The sequence below is a fragment of the Notolepis coatsorum genome, assembly GCF_963971535.1.
Source record: "Notolepis coatsorum genome assembly, chromosome: 9".
Lineage (NCBI taxonomy): Eukaryota > Metazoa > Chordata > Actinopteri > Aulopiformes > Paralepididae > Notolepis > Notolepis coatsorum.
In genome coordinates this window covers 140,134,799-140,161,725 of record NC_140173.1, presented here as the reverse complement: position 1 = coordinate 140,161,725, position 26,927 = coordinate 140,134,799, and the positions used below count along the sequence as shown (strand labels likewise).

The 26,927-nt window shown below is 45.7% G+C and overlaps 1 protein-coding gene across 1 annotated transcript in view; it reads right to left on the bottom strand.

Annotated features, from left to right (window-relative positions):
* Positions 1 to 26,927, bottom strand: part of lmbrd1 (LMBR1 domain containing 1) — a 199,962-nt gene that overhangs the window by 13,792 nt on the left and 159,243 nt on the right. Inside the window, exon 14 of the mRNA XM_084321152.1 lies at positions 20,371 to 20,440. Coding sequence (XP_084177278.1) covers positions 20,371 to 20,440 — 70 coding nt within the window. The remainder of the gene's footprint in view (positions 1 to 20,370; positions 20,441 to 26,927) is intronic.

Below are 26,927 nucleotides of genomic sequence, written 5' to 3'. Positions count from 1 at the left end.
AGAGATTTAGACACGGGTGTCAAGCAAGAGTTGAAAGCAAGTGACAGCCGAGGCTAAATAGAACGCTGTGATGTCTCCTGCATTTCTTTTTCATTAAATAACGATTTATTTTTCACATTGACTACATCATGAAAGATGTAGACTATTTTGATTCTACCATGACTGTATTCCATGAGATAGTGATGCACGATATATCGGCCGCCGATATAATATCGGCCGATATGCCCGTTTTTTTACACATCGGTATCGGTCCGATATCAAGATAGGGCCGATATTAAATTTTTTTTTTTTATAATTTTTACATGTTTTGGCCTTAAATAGTTTCAAAATATCTGTCATTTCTGAAAATAAGTTACAAAAGTTAAAAAAAAATATGCGTTTTGGAAAATAGCTCTTTATTTGATTATCATAAAAAAGTGTTTTCTATACAGAGATATCGACATCGGTAAATATCGGTATCGGCCAGAACAGCAATATTAATATCGGTTATTGGTATCGGCCACAATTTTCACATCGGTGCATCACTACCATGAGAACATAAAAATGAACAGCAAACCAGACAATATTGAAAACAGTCAAGAGAGGCGCTGGACTTATTCCAGTGTCAAGGCACACCAAAAGTCAAACCACAGTCTCAGAACCAATATACCAATATATCGTATGTGATGCTGGGGTCAGCCTTGGCTTTTGAATGGAACCAACAGACAATAAGAAGGAACAAACCGTTCTCTCTACCTCTACCCCCCCCCCCCCCCCACCCCCGCCCTCTCCCCCCCCCCCCCCCCCCCCCCATCTCTTAACCACCAACAGCACCAGCACCATCTGCAGGGCTCCAGCTGCTCATCTGAAGTGCAGGGAACTCTGAACGGGAACCCACAGATGGTTCTCATCAGTGGCCCGCGCCTAAACATATTACGGTGTACACACGGCTGACCCGCTTCACCTTCAAATCAAAGACAGTCTTCCACGATACGAACAGCCTTCTGAGTGCAGGTGATTCAACCTTCTGTCATGACACCGAGTCTGAGTGGGCGCCCTCCCCGGTGTAATGCATTACGGAGGACTTCCAGCGCCCCTCCCCCCCCCTCCCTCTCCCTGCAGAAACGCATGCAAACACAGGTGCACATATATAGTAACATCCATTAGTGCCCATGAAAACACACACACACACGAGCACAAGCCAAAAGCACTCGTCTGTATACAGATAATGCTTTTTTACTTCCTTTCCGTTCTTCTAAGAGCAACGAGATGCTCGCGTTTGAACATCCTCTCTGGAGGATATTGGAAAGCTCTTGAACCTTGCTCTGTGCTTTCACGGTGCGCAAACTTTTAATGGAACACAACAACTATTATAATGGACGTCTCGGTCTTCTCAAGTCGGCCCCGTCGAAATTCATGGTGTACTCTCCCGCCATCACACAATGCTCCACATGTCCAGAGATGCGAGGGAAGCGGATGATTCAGTATTTGCTTGATGTCCACTTAGCAGCACTTAGCAGTGTGTGGAAAATGTGTTCCTACTACCACTAGAAATCTGACATACCGGTATGTACCCGTTGCCGTTTGGCCAGGGTTTGAAGTTTTCTAGATTAACAAACAAACAAGCTGTTCAGAGTTGCTTATGCCTCGATGATTTCCAAATAGGACATATTCGCTTTGATTAATCAATTAGCAGTGGCTTTTTGGGGCCAGGAACACTGCCTACTAATGTACTACCCAGTTTGTAAAAGTTTTTTTTTTTTTTTTTTTTTTTTTACTGTTGGGTGTGAGTTAGCCAAGCAGGGAAGGCAATAAATGATAAAGAATTTGGTATGTATTCCACTGATTCAAGAACGTCATTATAAAATTGTCTCGCACGCACACACACACACACACGACAGAAGTCGAGGGAATGAGTTACATTTGTAGGAATTTATAAAAAGTCTCTCATAAACCACTAATGGCAAAATTATTGAGGGCTACTCGCACAGTTAGTTTGGAGCTCTTTTGTTTGTTATTTTCCGGTTTTAATTTAATTTTGTTCTGTCTGTATGTGTTTTCTTTTCCGTTTAGTTTTGATATGTGACCAAGTCTAGCGTTTGTGCCAACATGTCTCCATTTTCATTTTCCAGATTTTTCCAGATTGTGAAAGTACAGAATGTAAGCTTTCAAATGATGTGTCATACTTTGAAATCTGAGAATGTTTTGAATATCATATATTCATTCAAATCTTGTAACTCAGTCTGTTGTCTAAAACACTCAAGGGGAGAAAATGCCTCTTAAAGATTTCCACACTTCAGCTAGTTTGGGGAGGGGCGTGGACAACTACTCTCACCTGAATGCGCCCATTGTTAACGTTAATGACTCTCTCTGTGTGAATGCCTTTACCTGGCTCAGTGAATCTGAATCCCAACGCGCAGCTCTATTCAGATGCAAAAATTAACCCAGCCCCCACCTCTCCTCTGTGGAGAGCAACAAACTTATTAAAAACAGCCTTTTTTAAACACAGAATTCTTACAATTAGAGTTATTATATCTGTTCGCTGTTATACTAAATATGTTCTTCAACTCTCGAACTGTAGTTATATATAAAAAAAAAAAACACAACAAAAATTAAAATAATAATAATTATTGTGTCTGTGTCATTTCACCCTGGCGACTTGTAGGCATCATCACCAGACTGGGTCACATATGCCATGCATGGAACAAACCGGTGGTTAGTACTTTAAAAGGCTACATTATATAAATAAAGTTGACTTGACTGAGCTGGATGATAACCAACACTTCACTCTGGATAAGGAGGCCCGCTGCTTCACTGGGCCACCTGGACTCTGAATGAATGCTTCTAGAATTAGGAAGGATCTTAAGAACGGAACATGAAGAACCAGGAGCCTCGTGTAGGAGCCTGACATATTATGTATGAACCAAAATTAATGTAGACAAATATACAGGAGGGACGAGGTGGTGAACACTCGCTCCTCGCTCCACACAATGGAACGAACTTCCCACCAGCCAGGACAGCTGAAACCAGACCAACTTCTTCAATCAATATCTAACCCCCCCCCCCCCCCCCCACACCAAAAAAAACTAACCATGTACCGTCTTTTACTAGTATGCACTTTGCTACTAAGTAATCTGCTGTGCCTATATATTACTACCTACTATGCTAATATGTCTTTACTACTATGTACTCAAGACTGTAGCACCCGAGTTCAACAGTTTGATGAACAATGTTACTTAGGCCATGTCCAGACGAAAACGATTTTGATCTTTTTCGTTTTCATTTAAAAAAAAAATCCGTAAAAATGAAATCGTCTCAAGAAATAAGTGCGTGCCACAAATGTACAAAATAAATGTCTTTCCTGTTTTAGACGTCGCTCTTTTATTTTGAAACCCCCCGACCGGAAGTGTTATCATTGTTTGTGTTGTGATTAGGAGGAAGAGCTGCTGATTTTAATCGGCAGGAGAGAGAGAGTGCCGGGGTGAATGAATGATGTATGTAATTGTATTAACGTTACTGTGTGTTGTAGCTATGCTAATACATTTGAATGGCATTAACGTTAGTTGGGTATGTTAGTGCTAATGTCGATAGCATTGAATAGCATCAACGCTAGCTGGCTGGCTGGCTACAACAAATTCTCACAAGCTGGCATCGTAAAATCACCAGCCATGGGAATACTATTTACAAAATTATGGAGGCTTTTTAATCGTCAAGGTAAGAGAGGATTTTGTCATGATCAACTGAAGGCGTATGCTATGGAACAGTCTATGTGCTTGGCTACTTAGCTAACGTTAGCTTATTTGGGGTTTTCAGAAAAAGGCCTGCTATGTGACGCTAATCTCTAGCTCGTATCGTATCATGTATTTCATCACAGTAGCCATTCCTAATGATAAAACGCCATAAATCTCCGCTCGTTTATTCAGTGGTTTCAATGTTTAGAACTTTTGAACACAGGCCGTTACAAAAACGCTAAATGTCGTGTTTAGTCGACACATTATCACATAATAACCACATCAAAAGCTGATGGGAAACAGCATAACGTACCAATACAGAAATACTGCACAGGCTTATACAGAGTAGTCAATGAACAATGATGAAAGAGCTGAGAGAGGGTATAAGGGGGGGGGGGGGGTGGCATGGAGGTAGCCGGTGAGCCATCTGGAGGGGCTGTGGACCTAATTTGATGGAACATCTGTGTTGTGAGGTGTCCCCATTTGACAGCCCCAATGACACTCCACGGGAGACGCCCGTCAGAGAGAAGTGACATGCTGCACCCACGCACCACCACCACCACCACCACCACCACCACCACGCACCACCACCACCACCACCACGCACCACCACCACCACCACCACCACCGCCCAAATCCGCTTTCCTCCAAGATCCAAGCTTCCCACATACGTAGGCACTCACCAAAGTGTACACCCCGGGGGCAAAGCAGATCACGTGCATTGGGTACACGTCTCTTATGTCAACTGTAATGGATTAATTCACGTAATTAACTCGTCTATAAAATGACTTATGGGGAGCACAGGTAATTACGAGATCAGCCGTGGGGGAGGGAGAATGGGGCTGAGTGCGTGTGGCATATAGTTTCCACTGTGCGCATGATGAACTGATCCCGACACGTCACAGCTCTAGTTCCCACGAGCCTATTAGGCTGCCGAATTGAACGCAGTCTGAGGGAGCGGCTTGATGTGTCTGGCCATAATCACGTGAAAGATATCGCTCCGTGATCATAACACACTGACGTTTCTCATCTTTATAGCCTCAATATGATGCTTGGTCGTTCGAAACACCCCTCGTCCCGGAAATGAGAGGCCGTAGGTCGAACATTTTCAAATATTGGAAATATGACTCCAGGGGCGTGTTACTCATGCTGTGTTATAGGCGTGTTTCAGTGGAATGTTTTCCCCATGCTGTGTTATAGGCGTGTTTCAGTGGAATGTTTCCTCATGCTGTGTTATAGGCGTGTTTCAGTGGAATGTTTCCTCATGCTGTGTTATACTAACCTCGGCTAGAGAGACTGAATCGTTCTGCCGTCATGTGTTGAAGCCACGGATGGGGTCGACAGATAAGAAGGAACTCTTCCACGAGTCAAGACTGAGAGCGGACGATCGGTTGTATCGACCAACCGATCAATGGCACCGTTGTGCTTTGTCCATATGGTTAAACCCTGGAGCTTAGCTTAATGAGAGAAAATATATTTCTTCAGTGGACAAATTCACACTTAAAACGGATGTTTCGACTGGACGGCGGAGAGCGCATGCAGAGCGGCTTGGAAGCGACAGTGACGCCGCTGATGTCACGACTCCCGTGATTCCTCACCGCAAATTTCATCACTTCATCACCCGGGGCCTCCGCATTAGCGAGTGAACACACAGACACGCCTGGAAAACAAGAGCCCTGGTAATTAGATGGTGTCCTCAGATTACGAGACGCAAACACCTTTTCTTTTAGAACGAGTGACACACTGTTGACACGCGTCGCACGATTTGGATGACAATCCCCGCGACGCCGAGGAGGAGGGGGGGGGGGGGGGGGTTAATCTGTGTTGGGAACACGGGAGTCTCCTGTTGAAAATGGTGTGTCACCTGACATGACGGAGACAGCCGATAGAATCACAGCCCCCCCCCCCCCCCCCCCCCCCCCCCCCCGCCCCCCGTAGCTCTTTCAAATTAAGCTGTGGCTCAAACCTGGCCGTTGCTAGGAAACAAGACAACGGCACGGAGAACCAAAACGACTTTCTCTAACTTTTATTATGGGGGGGGGGGGGGGGGGGGGGGGTGCCGTCGCATGTCATTTAAAGACAGTGATGTTTACACAGAGTGGGGGCCCCCCCAACGCAGACAGTGATGTTTACACGGAGTGGGGGCCCCCCAACACAGACAGTGATGTTTACACAGAGTGGGGGCCCCCCAACACAGGACAGTGATGTTTACACAGAGTGGGGGCCCCCCAACACAGACAGTGATGTTTTACATGGAGTGGGGGCCCCCCCAACGCAGACAGTGATGTTTACACGGAGTGGGGGGCCCCCCAACACAGGACAGTGATGTTTACACAGAGTGGGGGCCCCCAACGCAGACAGTGATGTTTTACATGGAGTGGGGCCCCCCAACGCAGACAGTTGATGTTTTACATGGAGTGGGGGCCCCCCCAACGCAGACAGTGATGTTTACACGGAGTGGGGGCCCCCAACGCAGACAGTGATGTTTACACGGAGTGGGGGCCCCCCAACGCAGACAGTGATGTTTACACGGAGCGGGGCCCCCCCCCCAACGCAGAGATGTTATTTTCACTTTATTAGGACCTCACTTGGATGAAATGCTCACAGCCTAATAGCAATTAAACTGGAAAGAACGAGGAAGAATAAGAAACATAATATATTTGTTTAAATGTAATGTTATTGGGGGTAAAAGCAAGCAAGCAAAGGTGAATACATTGAAAACTGACTTCTAGTTTATGTTTGGTCTATTTTTGTGAATGTTTTATTTTTTTCTTCCTCTTTTGACAGGTGCCAAGTGACACCAATATCCTATTCAAGACCCTCAATCCCCCCGAGATTCACCCTCCCTCCCTCCCTTTTGGAAAGGTGTGCTTGTACAGTTGGGGAGAGAGAGAGAGGGGGGGGGGGGGGGGCGTATGAATTATACATAAGGGGAGCGTGTGCGCGAGGTAAATCTATGGGTTTTAAGAATCAAGGATGGATTCCCCAAATCAAATGCTTCCAGATCTGGTCATCGAGAGGAGCCTGGAGTTAGAGCAACACCTAGAGATAAGGACCAGGATTTCTCTCAATGCATTCATTTCCCACTAAACCCCTGGGGTGCAAAAAGCAAGGCAGTGCAGGCAGCAGGAGCGTGACCCGTGTGTGAGGAGGAGGCGGCATGGTGAGGAGTTCTCTGGTGATTCACTTTCCAGAATAATAAAAAAAAAAAAAGCATGTTGTTAGGAGACCATGTTAGTGTGCAGCTTTACTGAACGAGGACTAATAGGAGAATGGATGGTGCTGAATGGTGAATTACCGAGAGGGTGTGTGGGGTGTGGAGGGGGGGGGGGGGGGGTGTGCAATATTGATGAGAGCCCTTTACCAAATCACAAGAGTGCAGTGATTTTTCATCAGAGAGGAAAGGTGTTCCAGACAGCCTCTTAAACAAGGTGCTCCGGCTCCCCGCAGAACACCGCCTGCAAATCAGCTTTACCATCAGAGAACATCCTGAGCGAGCAGAACACTGTGTCTGTGTGTGTGTGTCTGTCTGTGTGTCTGTCTCTGTGTCTGTGTGTCTGTCTGTCTGTGTGTCTGTCTGTGTGTGTCTGTGTGTGTCTGTCTGTGTGTGTCTGTCTGTGTGTCTGTCTGTGTCTGTCTGTGTCTGTGTGTGTCTGTCTGTGTGTGTGTCTGTCTGTGTGTCTGTCTGTGTGTGTCTGTCTGTGTGTGTCTGTCTGTGTGTGTCTGGCTGTGTGTCTGTCTGTGTCTGTGTGTCTGTGTGTGTCTGTCTGTGTGTCTGTCTGTGTCTGTCTGTCTGTGTGTGTCTGTGTGTCTGGCTGTGTGTGTCTGTCTGTGTGTGTCTGGCTGTGTGTGTCTGTGTCTGTGTGTGTCTGGCTGTGTGTCTGTCTGTGTCTGTGTGTGTCTGTCTGTCTGTCTGTGTCTGTGTGTGTCTGGCTGTGTGTCTGTCTGTGTGTGTCTGTCTGTGTGTCTGTCTGTGTCTGTCTGTGTGTGTCTGTCTGTGTGTGTCTGTCTGTGTGTGTCTGGCTGTGTCTGTCTGTGTGTGTCTGTCTGTGTCTGTCTGTGTCTGTCTGTGTGTGTCTGTCTGTCTGTGTGTGTGTCTGTCTGTGTGTGTCTGTCTGTGTGTGTGTGTGTCTGTCTGTGTCTGTGTGTGTCTGGCTGTGTGTGTGTGTGTGTATTTCTCAAGTGCTCTGACAACTGAATGTACCGTAGAGATCGTCTCGTCGTCCGTGTTTTTGAAATTCACGTCTCAATTGTCATCTTTTCTCACTATGACCCCTTTGTCACAGAGAGGCACAGAGGAGAGCAGAGTTACAGAATCCACCCCCCCCCCTCCCCCTAGATCTCTCCTCACTGAAAAAGTCATTTGGCTTCTCTTTTGACCAAATACATTCATTATTTGTTTTTCCGTATTACATCCTGGGATTGTGTGGTTAATTGTATTCCGCAGTCCGTTTGAAAGGGAGGCTTCACTTCACACAGACGTGCATATTAATGCGGAGAAGGATTTAACAGTGCTTTGGTATATTATGCAGCACTGCAGGCTGAATTACAATGATGCTGCACAGTTATTAGCACACGTCGACGTCACCGCTGAACACACACTACTCCACACCTGCCGCACTGCGAGGGACAGGTCTAGTCCTGGCGGTATCTGAAAGATGAACTCTTCAACTGGGATTGGTTTGTTTGTTTGTTTTTCTATTTTAATAGAGAATGAGAACATTTCCCCCCCAGCTATTCTGTTTGCCCCTGTTCCCGTCACAAGGCACTTGTCACAATGTGGAAAAGTTTTCGACAGTGGCATTTCAATCAACTGGAAAAGTTAACATTTCATTCCTCGTTCAAATGAACTGGGTGGCAGTAGCCGCCGAGCTAGCTCATCATTAGCCTGCGCCTAGCTGCATCCACTGGCTCCGAGGGCGGACTCCAGACACATGGCACTTTAAGGTAACTCAAGGACAAATGTAACTTTAAGGTAACTCAAGGACAAATGTAACTTTAAGGTAACTCAAGGACAAATGTAACTTTAAGGTAACCCAAGGACAAATGTAACTTTAAGGTAACTCAAGGACAAATGCAACTTTAAGGTAACTCAAGGACAAATGTAACTTTAAGGTAACTCAAGGACAAATGTAACTTTAAGGTAACCCAAGGACAAATGTAACTTTAAGGTAACTCAAGGACAAATGTAACTTTAAGGTAACTCAAGGACAAATGTAACTTTAAGGTAACTCAAGGATAAATGTAACTTTAAGGTAACTCAAGGACAAATGCAACTTTAAGGTAACTCAAGGACAAATGCAACTTTAAGGTAACCCAAGGACAAATGTAACTTTAAGGTAACTCAAGGACAAATGTAACTTTAAGGTAACCCAAGGACAAATGTAACTTTATTTGTCATGCAGTTTTAACACACACGCGCGAGATGGGCGACCCACAGGAACACACACACACACATGCACTGAGTCGCCGATGAAATGTCTCTCTGCACTTTTCCCATCCCGTCGTCCTTCCCCCCATGGGCAGCCGGGAGCAGATAGGGGCGGCAACGTGAGCCGCGCCCCGGGGGACCAATCCAAGTGCTCCTGTCCGTCTTCGTCAAGGACGCCACAGCGTTAGCGATCTGTTGTGCATGTTTTTCCATTGGGTTTATCTTATCGGGGGGGGGGGGGGGGGGGGGGGGGAACCCTTGCGAGCACAGAGGGGGAGAACATGCAAACTCCACACAGAAAGGCCTGGGAGATACCCCTGGCATCATGGTAACCTGGTCCCCAAGCGGGAATCGAACCCTGGACCTTCTTGCTGTGAGGCGACAGTGTTAACCACTACACCACCGTGCCGCTCCTAGCCGCTCCAAACCCAAGGACAAATGTAACTTTAAGGTAACCCAAGGACAAATGTAACTTTAAGGTAACTCAAGGACAAATGTAGTTGCCTTGTCCTCATACTGCGCCTGGCAAAGGAAAATAAAAAGGAAAAGAGACTAAGATTCTAAATGTCAAGGTCTTTAAGTTTTTATAGGCTAAGTAGATTACATTATAGTATTATTATTTTTTGTCTTGCATTACTCAATGCTCTTACATTGTTGTTTTTTGATAATTTTTGATAATTGTTTATATTATTATTGATTTATTCTATGTTTGTTTTGACTCAGTTCTTTATGTTGTTATAATATTTTGAGTTTGTGTGTATATATACTTATATAATATACAAATTTGTTTATTTCTATTTAGTATTATTGTATAGTTCTTCAACTCAAGTTGAGAATGTTGCTTTGCCTTCATTTATTTGGGACCAGCTGTCCCCCATTGTAATTAGTCACTCCCTGAGTTATGTTTTTTCCTTTTTTCCTCTATTTAGTCACAGTATTGTTTTTGTCACAGCTACAACACCCTGAAGAAGGCCATGTAGGCCGAAACATGTCGGTTTTTTAAAAAGATTTTTCTAAATAATGTAAGCCAATAAATAAAGGCTTTTTAAAAAATTGTAGAGCTGCCTTGGATCTCAACCTTTCGTCTTTAAGTTGATATGGGGTTTCCTTCTCCTTTAACTGGCCTCTGCTGGCCGGCGTCCGCTATCACCGCCCAGGGCTTCTAATCTCCCGTCCGACGCCACTCAAGACACCAGATAGCAGAAGTCCCAATAGCACCAAATAAGATCGCTACCTTAGATTAGAGAGGTGGAGGACAATGATTATTTCTCTGTTTAATAAAAGGCAGCTTCAAGGCCCCCGAGTGGCACGGCGTGGAGCTCGTGGCGACAGGACGTCCAGTGGCCTCAGCTCTGTTGGGTTGAATGAGTAATGGTGCGGTAATGACCTGAGGGGTGATAATGGAGATCCTGGACACGTCGCACTCGCTCACCAAGATCGCTGTGGTGACCCTGCTGGTCAATCAATCAGTCAGCAGCTTGACTTGTACCACGCCACCACTCCCGCCCGTTCGCCTGTCAACCCCCGTATCACAGACTGGACTCGTGGGTATTCCAAACACAGACTAAAACATCCTTCCTCTTGTCTGTTTCCGATTCTGTTTTCTATTAGCCGACCCACATGTCCACGGAGGGGAAGAGGCGGAGCCATCGTCCATCTCGTGCAAAACGGGTTTAAAGGTGCTATAGATAACATTCAGCCAGTGTGTCATTTATCCAATCAGGTGCATTTCATGTGGGGAAATGGGAAGTAGGGAGAACATGTAAACAACAACATTAATTTTGGACCCAGCTAATATTTTTCTATTATTATAAATTCATTAATCAATAATTCTTTGGGGGGGGGGGGGGGGCAATATTTCTATTCTGCACCATTCTAAAATCTCTGTGGATGTACTACGTCAAATGTTTAGCTATAGCACCTTTAAGTATGTTGTACGCGTCTCTTGGAAGCGTGTCGACAGCACACACGCTAGCACAGTAAGTAGGAAGAGAGAGAGAGAGCGAAACATCATTTCTCGGTTGACTTTTTTTTCTTGTTCTTCTCAGGCTCCATTCCCTGACTGCTCATGCGTCACCATGTTAATGCATCTCCTGCTCGTGGCAGCCGCGCCGCGGAATCCCGTGGGACGAACGACTTAACTCTATGATTACAAACTACAGCAAAATATACCCCCTAGGACGGGGTCTGATAACGGCTGTTCACGGGACACTTTAAGTGCCGCGATAACAGGGTGTACCAGACGTGTTAGATGTCGTATAGCATGGGGAAGATATGACAGGCGTCTACAAAGATATGATGGTAATGTGAACACACACTAACCCAGACGGAGGAGGAAAGTGACTGGGAGAAACATCGATCACTGTAATATGCCGTCTGCCTGAGTGATTTACAACAAGCCTTATTTCCCATCAGGTTGGAAAGTGTCATAATGGTATGTACAGTTCTCCCTATGTGATAAGACCTATGACTGCAGTATGCAAAGCACGATGGTAGGATAATCTTAATCCTCCTTAGTAACAGAATGACCTCGCACATTTACTTAAAAGTTATATTCTAGGTTGGTATAAGATCTATAGTTTGTTCCTGCACTATTTCTGTAATTAGTAGCTATTTGACTACTAATCAAAGGTGTCGAAAAAAAATTGCTACAATCTTCAGTCTCTCTTTCTTCATCTTTCTTTTCTGTTCTCCCAGCCTGTAAACAGACTGTTATGCTACCTGGCTAGTTACCTGTACCCAACATGCTGTTCAGCGGTGTACCGGTTAACGTTTTCACAATAAAATAAGTCTCACAAACCAGAGGATTAAAGGGGAACTATCTTATAAATGGCCTTTTCCAGGGGTTTTCATTGTTTTCTAGCAATGTGGGGGTTGTACCAACACTGTCCAGGTCTCAAATTCTCATATTTGCGCATTCCTCCAGTTCAGATGTCATGAGATCCTCCCCCACTGAACTAAGCCATTCTGAATTTAGGTCCCCTGTGACGATGTGAGAATTATTTGCATAATGATCTGCGTACCTTACCGTCTGTCAAGAAAGCTAGAGCCTTTGGGAAGTGTAGTTTAAAAAAATGCCAACTCTCATTGAAAGCTCTGGATGTCCTCTTCTTAGAATGACTCAAAATGACTACATTTCCCAAATGGCCGGTAATTCCAAATGGCCGATCTCTGCGACACAAAAACTAAATTTTCTAAAACTAAAATCTCACTAATAACACTTTAACACTATGGTCGGCAAAACCGCCGTACCACGTCTTTCCTCGCCATGCTCATTCTGCCAAAGACGCCGTACCACGTCTTTGATATCAATATTTCAAAAATCTGTGATCGAAATCATATTTCTCCCCCAGACACTTGAGATATACTGTTGATCCCCTCTCAACTCTCCAACGGTTCAAGAGCGCCATCTGGTGGCCGATCGGCGGATCGCCCAAACAGGAAGTGATGCGCCGGAAGTGGTGCTCGCCCATATTTCGTCCGGGCACTCGCTATCGTTAGCGGGACTCCATCTTGATACACTGGACATCGATCGGTTGCAAATAACTCGATAAACAACATGATTTGGACGTATATACTATTATACAACCTGAAAATGGATCGCATATTTCTACATCCCATAATAGGAACATTTCTGTTCCACGCTCATCGCCCAACGCTATGAGGAAGCTACGGTAAGATTCAACGTTATTTTTTAACGTGTTCGATACTAACTGCTCTAATGATCATATCACCCACACTAGATGAATCATATAACGTTGGCCACGGAATTATAAACGACCCCCCCCCCCCATCCGGTCAACATCAAATGATCAGTAGTAACTTCTAGAAGCACGTCCGTTTGACATTTTTTATCTCGCGCAGATTCCTATCAAACTGTATTTCATCATCAATATAATGCATTTGGGGCTATAAATCACGTTCTGGAGAAAGCTGCAGAAAACGATAAAAACATACTTATACTTTAGACCGTATTTTAGTATGAATATGTGAATGAAAAAGTATAACGTTGCTACACCCTGAACAATAGATATAGGACGTTGAATGGGCCATAGTAATGTCAATTTAGCAATACAATTAAAAAAGTTATAGCCCTGCAAAGAAGGGGAACTTCTCCATATTAAATGAAATACAGTTTGATAGGAATCTGCGCGAGATAAAAAATTTCACCTGGACGTGCTTCTAGAAGTTACTAAGTATGATCTGATGATGACCGGATGGGGGGGGGGGGGGGGGGTCGTTTATAATTCCGTGGCCAACGTTATATGATTCATCTAGTGTGGGTGATATGATCATTAGAGCAGTTAGTATCGAACACATTGAAAAATAACGTTGAATCTTACCGTATCTTCCTCGCGCCGTTGGGCGATGAGCGTGGAACAGACATTTTCCTATTATGGGATGTAGAAATATCCGATCCATTTCCAGGTTGTATAATAGTATATACGTCCAAATCATGTTGTTTATCGAGTTATTGGTAACGGATTGCTATCCGTTGTGATCAGCTCGAGTCCTGAGACTATTACCGAGTGATCGGACCGAATTGAAATGAGCACCAGCTTTCATTTCCTGTTTCCGCCCTGGGCGATCGGCCACCAGATGGCGCTCTTGAACCGTTGGAGAGTTGAGAGGGGCTCAACAGTAGATCTCAGGTCTCCGGGGGAGAAATATGATTTCGATCACAGATTTTTGATATATTGATATCAAAGACGTGGTCCAGCGTCTTTGGCAGAATGAGCATGGCGGGGAAAGACGTGTTCCAGCGGTTTTGGCGATTAAAGTGTTAATGTACGGTGTGAGAAAGAGGCGGGCCAGATGGGTCCAGGCGGCTTTAGTACACCGTGTAACTGTGAGATCCCCTGCCTCCCTGTTGAAGACGGCAACATCCTCCCTGGAGTTCCTCTGAAGTCTACTCACACTTTATAGGTGATCATTTCCTGAGTAAAACACAAAAGAGCTGATTCAAGGTATTTTCTAGGGCTGTCCCTAACTAAGGATTTGGATGGTCGACTATGATTGGCCAAAATGTGCCGTTCGACTATCGAGTAAAATATTTTTAATATTTAATCTTTAATAAAAACAAAAAAAATATTGTATCATTCCATTTGGGCTGTGGGGGTGCTTAATGTCTGAAGGAGTCGACTGAAGGCTCCTTGTCCTCTGCAAAAGCATGCAATTGGTCCACTGATGGATACATCTTGATATTTGTCTAGTCTAGTGTGTTCATTAGATGGGTGAAATCCTCTTTCAGTGCCTCTGTGCCTGTTTTCGTAGGCAGTTAGCTTCTGATATGCGTGCAATTAGCGTTAGCCACGCTTCTAGGCCTCTTTTCTTTTGGAAAGAATGATAAAATCTTTTTTAAATTTTTTTATATTCGACTAAGAGGTTGGCAAGTCGACTACGGCTCCTTTCGACCGATTAGTCGACTAATCGACTAATAGGGGTCAGCCCTAGTATTTTCCCCATCACACCCTCCTTTAAAAAAAATTACATATAATAATAGAGGATGCCCTGGTGTCCCACCACACACGCATACCTAATCACAACGTGCCGGGTTCGAAACCAGCCCGTTGTTGTTGCATGTAAACCCCCTTCTCTCCATCCCTTCACTGTCCTATCTGATAAAGCAGAAATGCCCTAAAAATATGAAGAAAAAACAATAATAATAATAATGAAATAAAAATATAATTGTTGTATTATATGTAGATTAAAACGAAGGGTACATTAACCCTTTCACCAGCACATCTCAAGCATTGTGTGCGCCTGTACTGTCTCTGCTTTCTGATCCAATCCGGGTCGCATGTGGCGTCTCCGCTGGACACTTCCTGCTCTTCCTGGCTGGTGGCACAGCAGCTGCTATGAAAGCGGGAGCCGGTTTCCAAGACAGCCAACACAGACCCAGGTCCCCGAGAAGAGCCAGGGGAAGCTCCCTCCCCCCATAAAGAAACAACCTGGTATTATCACATTCATTTTGATTTTTTTTTTTAAATCTTTTTTTTTATTGATACTAAAAATAATATGTCTTGTTATCAGGTATCATGTCTCCACATGGATCATAACACGTCTCTCTCTCTTATCGATACAGACTGACTACTGGCAAGTCGTGTGTGAACGCAGAGCCCTCTGGCAGGTGGAACAATGTGTGTCCTATGGATCAATGGTTATTATCTCTCCCTATCTGCTGTTGTATTCCTAGAGAATACGGCAAAACACATGCAATTTAAAGCTATCCTAGAAGACTCTATGATTTATCCGCCCTTCTCTGCCCCGCCATGCCGTGCGCGGTCTACTGTGGCTGCTCCATGGACGGACAAGCAGCTACAGTGGAATATCAAACCTATGGAAATACATGTAACCGGGACATTGGGGTGGGGTTGGGTGGAGTCTAGTACATGTAACAGGGACATTGGGGTGGGGTTGGGTGGAGTCTAGTACATGTAACAGGGACATTGGGGTGGGGTTGGGTGGAGTCTAATACATGTAACAGGGACATTGGGGTGGGGTTGGGTGGAGTCTAGTACATGTAACAGGGACATTGGGGTGGGGTTGGGTGGAGTCTAGTACATGTAACAGGGACATTGGGGTGGGGTTGGGTGGAGTCTAGTACATGTAACAGGGACATTGGGGTGGGGTTGGGTGGAGTCTAGTACATGTAACAGGGACATTGGGGTGGGGTTGGGTGGAGTCTTGTACATGTAACAGGGACATTGGGGTGGGGTTGGGTGGAGTCTAGTACATGTAACAGGGACATTGGGGTGGGGTTGGGTGGAGTCTAGTACATGTAACAGGGACATTGGGGTGGGGTTGGGTGGAATCTTGTACATGTACCAGGGACATTGGGGTGGGGTTGGGTGGAGTCTAGTACATGTAACAGGGACATTGGGGTGGGGTTGGGTGGAGTCTAGTACATGTAACAGGGACATTGGGGTGGGGTTGGGTGGAGTCTAATACATGTAACAGGGACATTGGGGTGGAGTCTGTCCTGTGGGTCTGTCCGACTCACTATGTAGACCTCAGAAGTGACTCCATTTGTCCCTCAGCTGCTACACTTAAGATAATGTTGCAGCGTAGAACAGGAATCAGCTCAAAAGCTCCTGGCGTTGATCGTTCTGCTTAAAACGATCAACAAAAGCAACCTAAAAAAACAAACGGCTGCTATCTAGGTAGTTTTCTCCCAGAAACCAGCTCAAGAGACCTGGCTCAGTGACAAACACAAGGAGGCGGGGAGAGGGAGCGCAGCCAATGGGTGATGAGAACCAAGCCGTAGCTCTTTGGAATTGGACGTTTTTTTCCCCCACGTATATATTCTGTTAATTCCATCCTTAAATGACTGGACAGTTGTCTTTATGGGCAGAATGAAAGAAAAAGTATTCACGTAGGGTCACAACCACATATTAAATGTAAGACATTTTGAACCGGGCATCTGTTTTGTTAGTGTGTGTTGTTATTACCATACAGCTTGCGTGAAACCTCAGAACAATTCCATCTGAATGTGATCTCTCCAAGCGTGGTGGTCACAGCACCCCAGCGCTCTCTCTCTGTGTGCAGCATAATGAATGCCCCGTTGGCCTGCCAAAGACTGCATCTCTCCATAAGAGCTCAGCCCATGGGCCCATTATGCAGAGGGTTGTGAGCGGAGTGGGGTGGAGTGGCAATAATTTAACTGGAGCAAAGAGCACATCATTTAAAAGGTTGGAACATCTACCGACGTCCCTCTGGTGCTGCTCATGATACTTGCCACATCCCCTTGTCTGGACAATGATATGATCTCCAGTAGTGCCAGACAAGCGGATCTGCTTTCAAGTCAAAACAATTATAAAACAACATGCTTGTTTCCTTTATATTTCGCTGGTTGTTGTTTTGCGCGGTGTTATTTTTCCTCACTAATCGAACTCCGCTGTTTTCCTCTGTGTCTCTGAGCTAAGGGTTAGCTTAGCGTTAGCAGGAATGGCGAGGATGCAAAGCATAATGTTAGATGCATTGGACCCGTTATGAAAAAAAAAAAAAAAAAGCAGGGACTTATTTCGGGTCGCAAAATGCGACCAAATAGGTGCAACTCTGGAGCCCTGCTGTAACGTTTTCACACACGGCCATTTCACACATGCTGTTGTTGTTGTTCTGCCAGGTGGTTTGTTTCTTCAGCTTCTTCACCCAGGCCATCATCAGAGTCTTGAACACTGAACTCTCCACACACAAGCACACATGTACACACACACACAACACGCATACTGTATACGCTCACACACTAACAGTCACTTTAGCACGAACACACACACATGTACACACACACACAACACGCATACTGTATACGCTCACACACTAACAGTCACTTTAGCATGAACACACACACACATGCTGCACACGCTCACACTCAATGGTCACTTTACACAATGAAAAGGTCACTCTTAAAAAAAAAAAAAAGAAAAAAAAAAAAAACAGGAGTGGTTCTTGTATAGTAAATAGATGGATATAGCAAGATAGCATAAGGATATATAGTATAAATGTAGATTGTATAGTATAGTATTGTATAGTAGTGTACATAAGACCCAGTGCCTCATCCGTAGCTAACATTGTATTGCACTATCGCAGGACCTTAGCATGTCTTTTACCATTCTTTTTTGTAAACTTTATGTACATTATACCGGTTATGTCTTATTCTTATTACTTGTATTATTGCATAATCGCTGCGGGCATGACCACCCGCATTTCACTGTATGCCCTGTATGCCGTGACGAATAAAACTCTTGACTCGACTTGTTTTCACATCTCGCGTGACGATCTTGCGCGAATCCAGCTGCCGGAGCCGCGCTTGGTCTAAATGAGACTTGCCACGGGATTACAATAAGAGTATCGATATGAACCTATCTTTTTATGTTCAAGTTCAAGTTTCTTTATTAGTTGTCATACAGAAGTACAGAATACTTTTATACAAAATGCTTCTTTCTGTTACGCTCCAGAGACTGTGCTAGACAAAAAATACAAGTATAAAATAAAATAAGTATAGCAAGTAAAAAATAGAAGTCACGTACGTAGACACAAGTGTTCAGTATGTACATATGTACAATGTTCAATGCAGAGTAGAAGTAACTGAGTTACCATACAATATACTATACAATATACTAATATACAATATACTATACAATATACTAATATACAATCTACTATATAGTGCAAAGCAGAAATGGGATGAGGTACAATTTACAGTAAGGTGTACTGAGGTATGGGTTGTAGTGCAAATTCTTTGCCAATAAATATAAATGTGTTTAGGTGATCTAAAGTGTGTAAAGTAGGTGCTGCAGTGGGTTGTTTGTTTAAAGTGAGTGTGTGCGTGTGGATGTGTGTGCTGTGAGTGCATTTGATGGTTGTTGCGTAGTGTTATTGTTCGTTGAGCATCCTGATGGCCTGGGGATAGAAGCTCCTTCTGAGTCTCTCTGTGCTCGCCTTGAGACTCCGGTATCTCTTGCCTGACCGCAGCAGTTCAAAGAGGCAGTTGTTTGGGTGGCTGGAGTCTTTGATAATTCTCTTAGCATCGATCCTATTGGATCATTAGATCGATGTTATCGATCTGGATCGCTGTATCGTCCCACCCCTAACACTTACTGTAGACTTCTGTATATTTTATATTAGAATGTAGAAACATAACATAGGAAATGTATATATCCCGGAGCTGGGTATTTTTTATTCTTAGGCTTATTTTATTCTTCATTCGTGACTTGTTTTGTCTCCCTAAATGTTTACCGTTTACTGTGAGCGATCTGTAGTGCCAAATGTCCCTCGGGATGAATAAAGTATTTCTATTCTATTCTATTCAGTACCACATTCCCATCAAAGCAAGAGATGGAACTAAAGTTCAGGTATAATCAGTAACATACCGGTATTTGGCACTTTCATATTGCACATTTTATGATGTGCCTCTTTATTTGCATCTGTTCTCTACTTAAAGTTACAATGGAAACGTTCCTTCCTGCTCTGCCGTATGTCTACGATCATGTCCACACACACGTACACAGATATTTCTAAAAAGGCATTTTTTTTTCACCCATCCATTTTCAAAAAGATCTCTCCGTCCACACGACAAAAAACGCTCACATGAGCCGACCTGATGGCAGGCTGCAGGGAGCTCTCCATGGTCCTGATCGCAGAGAAAATACTCCACATGAGCCATTGGTCATGATGTTGGCATAATTCTCCAAAAGCTCAGCTCTAGCTCCGCTTCACCCGTCCACATGCATACAGGCAAACAATCTCCACCCTGGAAGGCGTTTTCCAAAAGCTCTGTGTTCAGTGACCTAAAACTCTGTTTTCCGCCGTTTTCGTGTTGAACGGAGGCCAGTACGCAGAGAAAATACTACATTTTTCAAAAATATCCATATATACGTGTGGACAGCCCCCCTCCCCCCCCCTTGTAACCATATCTGAAAATGCTTTTGGTACGCTGCCTTGCATCATATCCTGAAATTAATACTGAAAAAAGAAAAAAGAAAAAAAAATACATTTAAAAAAGATCTAACACTAACTAACCTTACTGTCATGCACTTGTCCTAATAAACTAACCTACACTGTAGCACTCAACACTTTGATGAACATTGTTACTCAGCTGATAGACTTGTGCCCTTCCTGATGACTTGTCGTACAGAACTTGTAAGTCGAATTGGATAAAAGCGTTCAGCTAAATGACTAAATGTAAACGTAAATATCCTCTCAACGAGAACCCCAACTCGACCATTAGGATGAATGAATAAATTATTGCGATAGAGCCCTGCCAGAAACAGGAATGATGTATATTGGCGTTTGCATCTTCATGGCTCGCTTACCGTAATAAGTGTTGACACTGGGAAAGCAGCGAGGGGCCACCTAATGCATAAGTAAATGCTTGTCCTTGATATTAGTTCATCTGGTAAATAATGAATGATACAGATTACTGAAGAGGCCTTTTAACATGCTGTACAAGAAAGATGCTTGTCTCAAACCCGACCCCCTCTTTTCCTGCTGTATGAACTCGCTTTGTGAGGCGTCAGACGTTGATACTCCACTGTGTACATGTAGGTTCTTCCCTGTGTGTGGGGGGGAGAGAGAGAGAGAGAGAGAGAGAGAGAGAGAGAGAGAGAGAGAGAGAGAGAGAGAGAGAGAGAGAGAGAGAGAGAGAGACAGAGACAGAGAGAGAGAGAGAGAGAGAGAGAGGGAGAGAGAGAGAGAGAGAGAGAGAGAGAGAGAGATGATACGACTTACCTTCTGGTGCCACAGCGTCACAGATCCTGGTGGTGCCAACGGTAGTGTTCCCAGGCCTTTCTGGGGGCACCTGATCAAAACATACACACAGGAGACATCTTTACACTTTTATAATTAGCGCCAAAATGTTTGGACTTGAATAGAACAGAGACGTATTTCAATGGCCGTAACCTATCTAGCTCTAGATGATAATTTACCACTACCAACAAACAAGTGTAGGTGCAAGCAGCCTATAGGAGGGTGCAAACCAAATCACTTCAATTGATGAAAAAACAAGAAGTCACAAAAAAAACGATGCCGTAAAATCAATGGGACTCTATGGGCGATTCATGTAGTAAATCTCTGCCATTTTCTATCTCTGCGATTTTTCATGGATTATCAAACTGTTGGTGTCGTTGTAATTGATATTTACAACTTCCGTATTGGAAATTAAGTCATCTGAGCAGGTTTTGATGTTAGGTAATATGATCATGCATGAATTTTGCACCATTTCCATAAATGTTGTTTGTTCATAGCACCCATGTTTAGTATGTCCCGTTTGTTCATAGCACCCATGTTTAGTATGTCCTGTTTGTTCATAGCACCCATGTTTGGTACAGTATGTCACCTAAGGAAGTTAAGTTCAAATCGTTGCTGAAAGGAATTTTTTCTTCTTCAAATAATCCAAGATGGCGCTGCACACTTATAGGTCCAAGAGGCAACATGAGGAAATAAAGTGTAGCAAATTTCACCTCCTACTGTATACAGTATGGTTTAGCAGTTACTGTATACAGTATGTCTCATCAGATGATGTATACAGTATGGTTGATCAATTACTGTATAATTTCTTATAATTAAATCTTAATTTTTTATTTAATTTTTTTTTATGTTGTGGGACTTGTACAGCACTTTGTTCAACTTTGTCAGTGCTGTAAAGTTTAAACCTTTTTAAATCTTAATTAATATTGTAAGCCGTCATTTGAGTTTTTTATAAAAGCAGCACAATGAACACAAGACCTACTGTATACAGTATGGTTTATCAGAAACTGTATACAGTATGGTTTATCAGATACTGTATACAGTATGGTTAATTAGATACTGTACACAGTATGGCTAATTAGATACTGTACACAGTATGGTTTATCATACTGTATACAGTATGGTTTATCAGCTACTGTATACAGTATGGTTCATCAGTCACTGTATACAGTATGGTTCATCAGTCACTGTATACAGTATGGTTCATCAGTCACTGTATACAGTATGGTTCATCAGCTACTGTATACAGTATGGTTCATCAGATACGGCCTTTTGCATTTGTATGGATTCTGAGATGTTATTTAGGCGCTGGGCATACAATGCCATAGGTACTCCTTGCCGCTTAGCCAGGGTTGGACGTTTTCAGATTAACAAACCTAAACAAGCTGTTCACAATTAGTGCTGGTTGTGATGTGTGATGTGAAGCTGGGACACAAGCAGAGCTTGACATTAACCTTTTGGCTCACCAGCCACTGTGTGGCACTGGCTAGTGGTTTTCCAAAGTCACTAGCCATGCAGCATTTTCACCAGCCAAAAATCACACACACACACACACACACGCGCTATCCAAATATCCAGGTCGTTTTTATAGTGTAAGGTTTGGCTACTTGAGACAGAGAGAGGGATACTCTCATTACGTGCACAACGCAAGTAAGCGCGCACTGCGTTCCGAGAGAAAGAGACTCTCATTGCGCATGGTAAGAGTGCACTGCCGAATTCTACTCGCATTTGGCGCGTGTTCATGTCAAGCCCTGGACACAAGTGATGAATTTGCTTGAGTCAATTAGCAGTGCTTTTTGGAGCCAGGAACACTGCCTCCTAATGTATTGCCCAGTTTGTAAACGTCTTCCTTTACTCTTGGGTGTGGGGTAGCCAGGCAGGGAAGCTAACCTCCTTTGAAATGTGGTGGCAAGAGATGCTGGAAAGTAAATAATTCAAATTTGATTTTTTTGACTGTGTGTTCCAGAGGAAGTCATGTGAAACGGTTGAAAGGATAACTAACACGTCCGTCTTTAGTTTTTAAGTTTCATCTGAAATCCTCTCCTGCTCGGAGTTGCTCCGGCTGCATCAGGTGAGGCTGATATTAATGACGGGGTGAGATGATGGATCAGGTCTCAGGTAGAGCAGCGGGTGAAGAATCTGCCCCGCGCTCCCGATGACTGATTGGACGTGGGTCTTATTAAAAGAGATCCTGCTCCCGGCCTTGATCCTAATAGATAGAGGTTACAGCAAAGAGAGAACACCTGCTCTCTGCATGGGTGGGTTCATTTTAATTATGTCCCTCGCTCTGACAAGACCCTTTTTTCTTGTATTTTATAAACACGCTGATCATGAGGGGGGGGGTTTGTGTAGAACACATGGCGCGCAGGCAGGCACACACGCAGGCACACACACACACATTGTATTGCAGATTGTATTGTTGCTCATTATTGCACATTACATTACATACATTTTTCTTGTTGGAACTGTACATTTTGTTATTTATATTTTATATAGTGTAATATCTGCATACTGCGCATCGTGTTATCTGCACACTTTGTTAGAATTGTATATAGTCACCTTGCTGTTATTTTATCTCGTTTCATTTTATTCTATTTTTATTCTAGTTTATTTTATATCGATGCTGCTACGGTCCACAATAAAGCGGATTTCACTCTTTTTTTGTTGTTGTAAAAGGTACTGAATGACGTGACAATAAAAGGAATCTGAATCTAAACACACACACCGGAGATTCTGACGGGTGACATCTATAACACGGCTGTCATTGACACGGTGCCGGGCGGCAAGGGAAGGTGATGGCGAGTCAAAGGGAAGGTGAGCTGAGGGAAGGTGAGTCAGAGGGGAAGGTGAGTCAGAGGGAAGGTGAGCTGAGGGAAGGTGAGCTGAGGGAAGGTGGGTCAGAGGGAAGGTGAGTCAGGGGGAAGGTGAAGGTGAGTCAGAGGGAAGGTGAGTCACAGGTGAGTTAGAGGGAAGGTGAGTCAGAGGGAAGGTGAGCTGAGGGAAGGTGGGTCAGTGGGTCAGAGGGAAGGTGGGTCAGAGGGAAGGTGAGTCAGAGGTGGGTCAGGGGGAAGGTGGGTCAGAGGGAAGGTGAGTCAGAGGGAAGGTGAGTCAGAGGGAAGGTGAGTCAGAGGGAAGGTGGGTCAGAGGGAAGGTGGGTCAGAGGGAAGGTGGGTCATAGGGAAGGTGAGTCAGAGGGAAGGTGGGTCAGAGGGAAGGTGAGTCAGAGGGAAGGTGAGTCAGAGGGAAGGTGAGTCAGAGGGAAGGTGGGTCAGAGGGAAGGTGAGTCAGGGGGAAGGTGAGTCAGAGGGAAGGTGAGTCAGAGGGAAGGTGAGTCAGAGGGAAGGTGGGTCAGAGGGAAGGTGGGTCAGAGGGAAGGTGAGTCAGAGGGAAGGTGGGTCAGAGGGAAGGTGGGTCAGAGGGAAGGTGGGTCAGAGGGAAGGTGAGTCAGAGGGAAGGTGGGTCAGAGGGAAGGTGGGTCAGAGGGAAGGTGAGTCAGAGGGAAGGTGAGTCAGGGGGAAGGTGGGTCAGAGGGAAGGTGGGTCAGAGGGAAGGTGGGTCAGAGGGAAGGTGAGTCAGAGGGAAGGTGAGTCAGAGGGAAGGTGGGTCAGAGGGAAGGTGGGTCAGAGGGAAGGTGAGTCAGAGGGAAGGTGGGTCAGAGGGAAGGTGAGTCAGGGGGAAGGTGGGTCAGAGGGAAGGTGGGTCAGAGGGAAGGTGAGTCAGAGGGAAGGTGAGTCAGGGGGAAGGTGAGCTGAGGGAAGGTGGGTCAGAGGGAAGGTGAGTCAGAGGGAAGGTGAGTCAGAGGGAAGGTGAGCTGAGGGAAGGTGGGTCAGAGGGAAGGTGGGTCAGAGGGAAGGTGGGTCAGAGGGAAGGTGAGTCAGGGGGAAGGTGGGTCAGAGGGAAGGTGGGTCAGGGGGAAGGTGAGCTGAGGGAAGGTGGGTCAGGGGGAAGGTGAGTCTTAGGGAAGGTGGGTCAGAGGGAAGGTGAGTCAGAGGGAAGGTGAGTCAGAGGGAAGGTGGGTCAGGGGGAAGGTGAGTCAGAGGGAAGGTGAGTCAGAGGGAAGGTGAGTCAGAGGGAAGGTGGGTCAGGGGGAAGGTGAGTCAGAGGGAAGGTGGGTCAGAGGGAAGGTGGGTCAGAGGTGAGTCAGAGGGAAGGTGGGTCAGAGGTGGGTCAGAGGGAAGGTGAGTCAGAGGGAAGGTGAGTCAGAGGGAAGGTGAGTCAGAGGGAAGGTGAGTCAGAGGGAAGGTGAGTCAGAGGGAAGGTGGGTCAGAGGGAAGGTGGGTCAGAGGTGGGTCAGAGGGAAGGTGGGTCAGAGGTGAGTCAGGGGGAAGGTGGGTCAGGGGGAAGGTGGGTCAGAGGGAAGGTGGGTCAGAGGGAAGGTGAGTCAGGGGGAAGGTGGGTCAGAGGGAAGGCGGGTCAGAGGGAAGGTGAGTCAGAGGGAAGGTGGGTCAGAGGGAAGGTGGGTCAGAGGGAAGGCGGGTCAGAGGGAAGGTGAGCTGAGGGAAGGTGGGTCAGAGGTGGGTCAGAGGGAAGGTGAGTCAGAGGGAAGGTGGGTCAGAGGGAAGGTGAGTCAGAGGGAAGGTGGGTCAGAGGGAAGGTGGGTCAGAGGGAAGGTGGGTCAGAGGGAAGGTGAGTCAGAGGGAAGGTGGGTCAGAGGGAAGGTGGGTCAGAGGGAAGGTGAGTCAGAGGGAAGGTGAGTCAGGGGGAAGGTGGGTCAGAGGGAAGGTGGGTCAGAGGGAAGGTGGGTCAGAGGGAAGGTGAGTCAGAGGGAAGGTGAGTCAGAGGGAAGGTGGGTCAGAGGGAAGGTGGGTCAGAGGGAAGGTGAGTCAGAGGGAAGGTGGGTCAGAGGGAAGGTGAGTCAGGGGGAAGGTGGGTCAGAGGGAAGGTGGGTCAGAGGGAAGGTGAGTCAGAGGGAAGGTGAGTCAGGGGGAAGGTGAGCTGAGGGAAGGTGGGTCAGAGGGAAGGTGAGTCAGAGGGAAGGTGAGTCAGAGGGAAGGTGAGCTGAGGGAAGGTGGGTCAGAGGGAAGGTGGGTCAGAGGGAAGGTGGGTCAGAGGGAAGGTGAGTCAGGGGGAAGGTGGGTCAGAGGGAAGGTGGGTCAGGGGGAAGGTGAGCTGAGGGAAGGTGGGTCAGGGGGAAGGTGAGTCTTAGGGAAGGTGGGTCAGAGGGAAGGTGAGTCAGAGGGAAGGTGAGTCAGAGGGAAGGTGGGTCAGGGGGAAGGTGAGTCAGAGGGAAGGTGAGTCAGAGGGAAGGTGAGTCAGGGGGAAGGTGAGTCAGAGGGAAGGTGGGTCAGAGGGAAGGTGGGTCAGAGGTGAGTCAGAGGGAAGGTGGGTCAGAGGTGGGTCAGAGGGAAGGTGAGTCAGAGGGAAGGTGAGTCAGAGGGAAGGTGAGTCAGAGGGAAGGTGAGTCAGAGGGAAGGTGAGTCAGAGGGAAGGTGAGTCAGAGGGAAGGTGGGTCAGAGGGAAGGTGGGTCAGAGGTGGGTCAGAGGGAAGGTGGGTCAGAGGTGAGTCAGGGGGAAGGTGGGTCAGGGGGAAGGTGGGTCAGAGGGAAGGTGGGTCAGAGGGAAGGTGAGTCAGGGGGAAGGTGGGTCAGAGGGAAGGCGGGTCAGAGGGAAGGTGGGTCAGAGGGAAGGTGAGTCAGAGGGAAGGTGGGTCAGAGGGAAGGTGAGCTGAGGGAAGGTGGGTCAGAGGTGGGTCAGAGGGAAGGTGAGTCAGAGGGAAGGTGGGTCAGAGGGAAGGTGGGTCAGAGGGAAGGTGAGTCAGAGGGAAGGTGGGTCAGAGAGAAGGTGGGTCAGAGGGAAGGTGAGTCAGAGGGAAGGTGGGTCAGAGGGAAGGTGAGTCTGAGGGAAGGTGGGTCAGAGGGAAGGTGAGTCAGAGGGAAGGTGAGTCTGAGGGAAGGTGGGTCAGAGGGAAGGTGGGTCAGAGGGAAGGTGAGTCAGAGGGGAAGGTGAGTCTGAGGGAAGGTGAGTCAGAGGGAAGGTGGGTCAGTAAGTAAGTAAGTAAGTAAGTAAGTAAGTAAGTAAGTAAGTAAGTAAGTAAGTAAGTAAGTAAGTAAGTAAGTAAGTAAGTAAGTAAGTAAGTAAGTAAGTAAGTAAGTAAGTAAGTAAGTAAGTAAGTATTTATAAAGCACCTTTCATACATGTCATGTAGCTCAAAGTGCTGTACACAAACATAGGCATATATAACGATAAAAGCAATAAAGTCACAGTGATCAGTTAAGATCAATGTTTAAAAAATAATAATAATAATAACGTAAAAATGAAAACAGTCATTTGCTGACCAGTTTGGGAGAACAGGTCCGCACAAACATGTCCGTTCAGTAGCAACCGGAAGTAGGAAATGCACTAAACCAATGCACTTGTACAGTAGGTAGCAATGTTAGCTCTTATAACGTTAGTGTAGTTACGTTTTTATTAGTGGTCAGAGTTGGGTCCATAAGGCTTATCCAAGCCCCATGGATCCATCAGTGGTTGCGTATTGTATGCGTATGTACCCGTTCCCTTATCTAAAGAGTTGGGTCCACAAGGCTTATCCAAGCCTCATG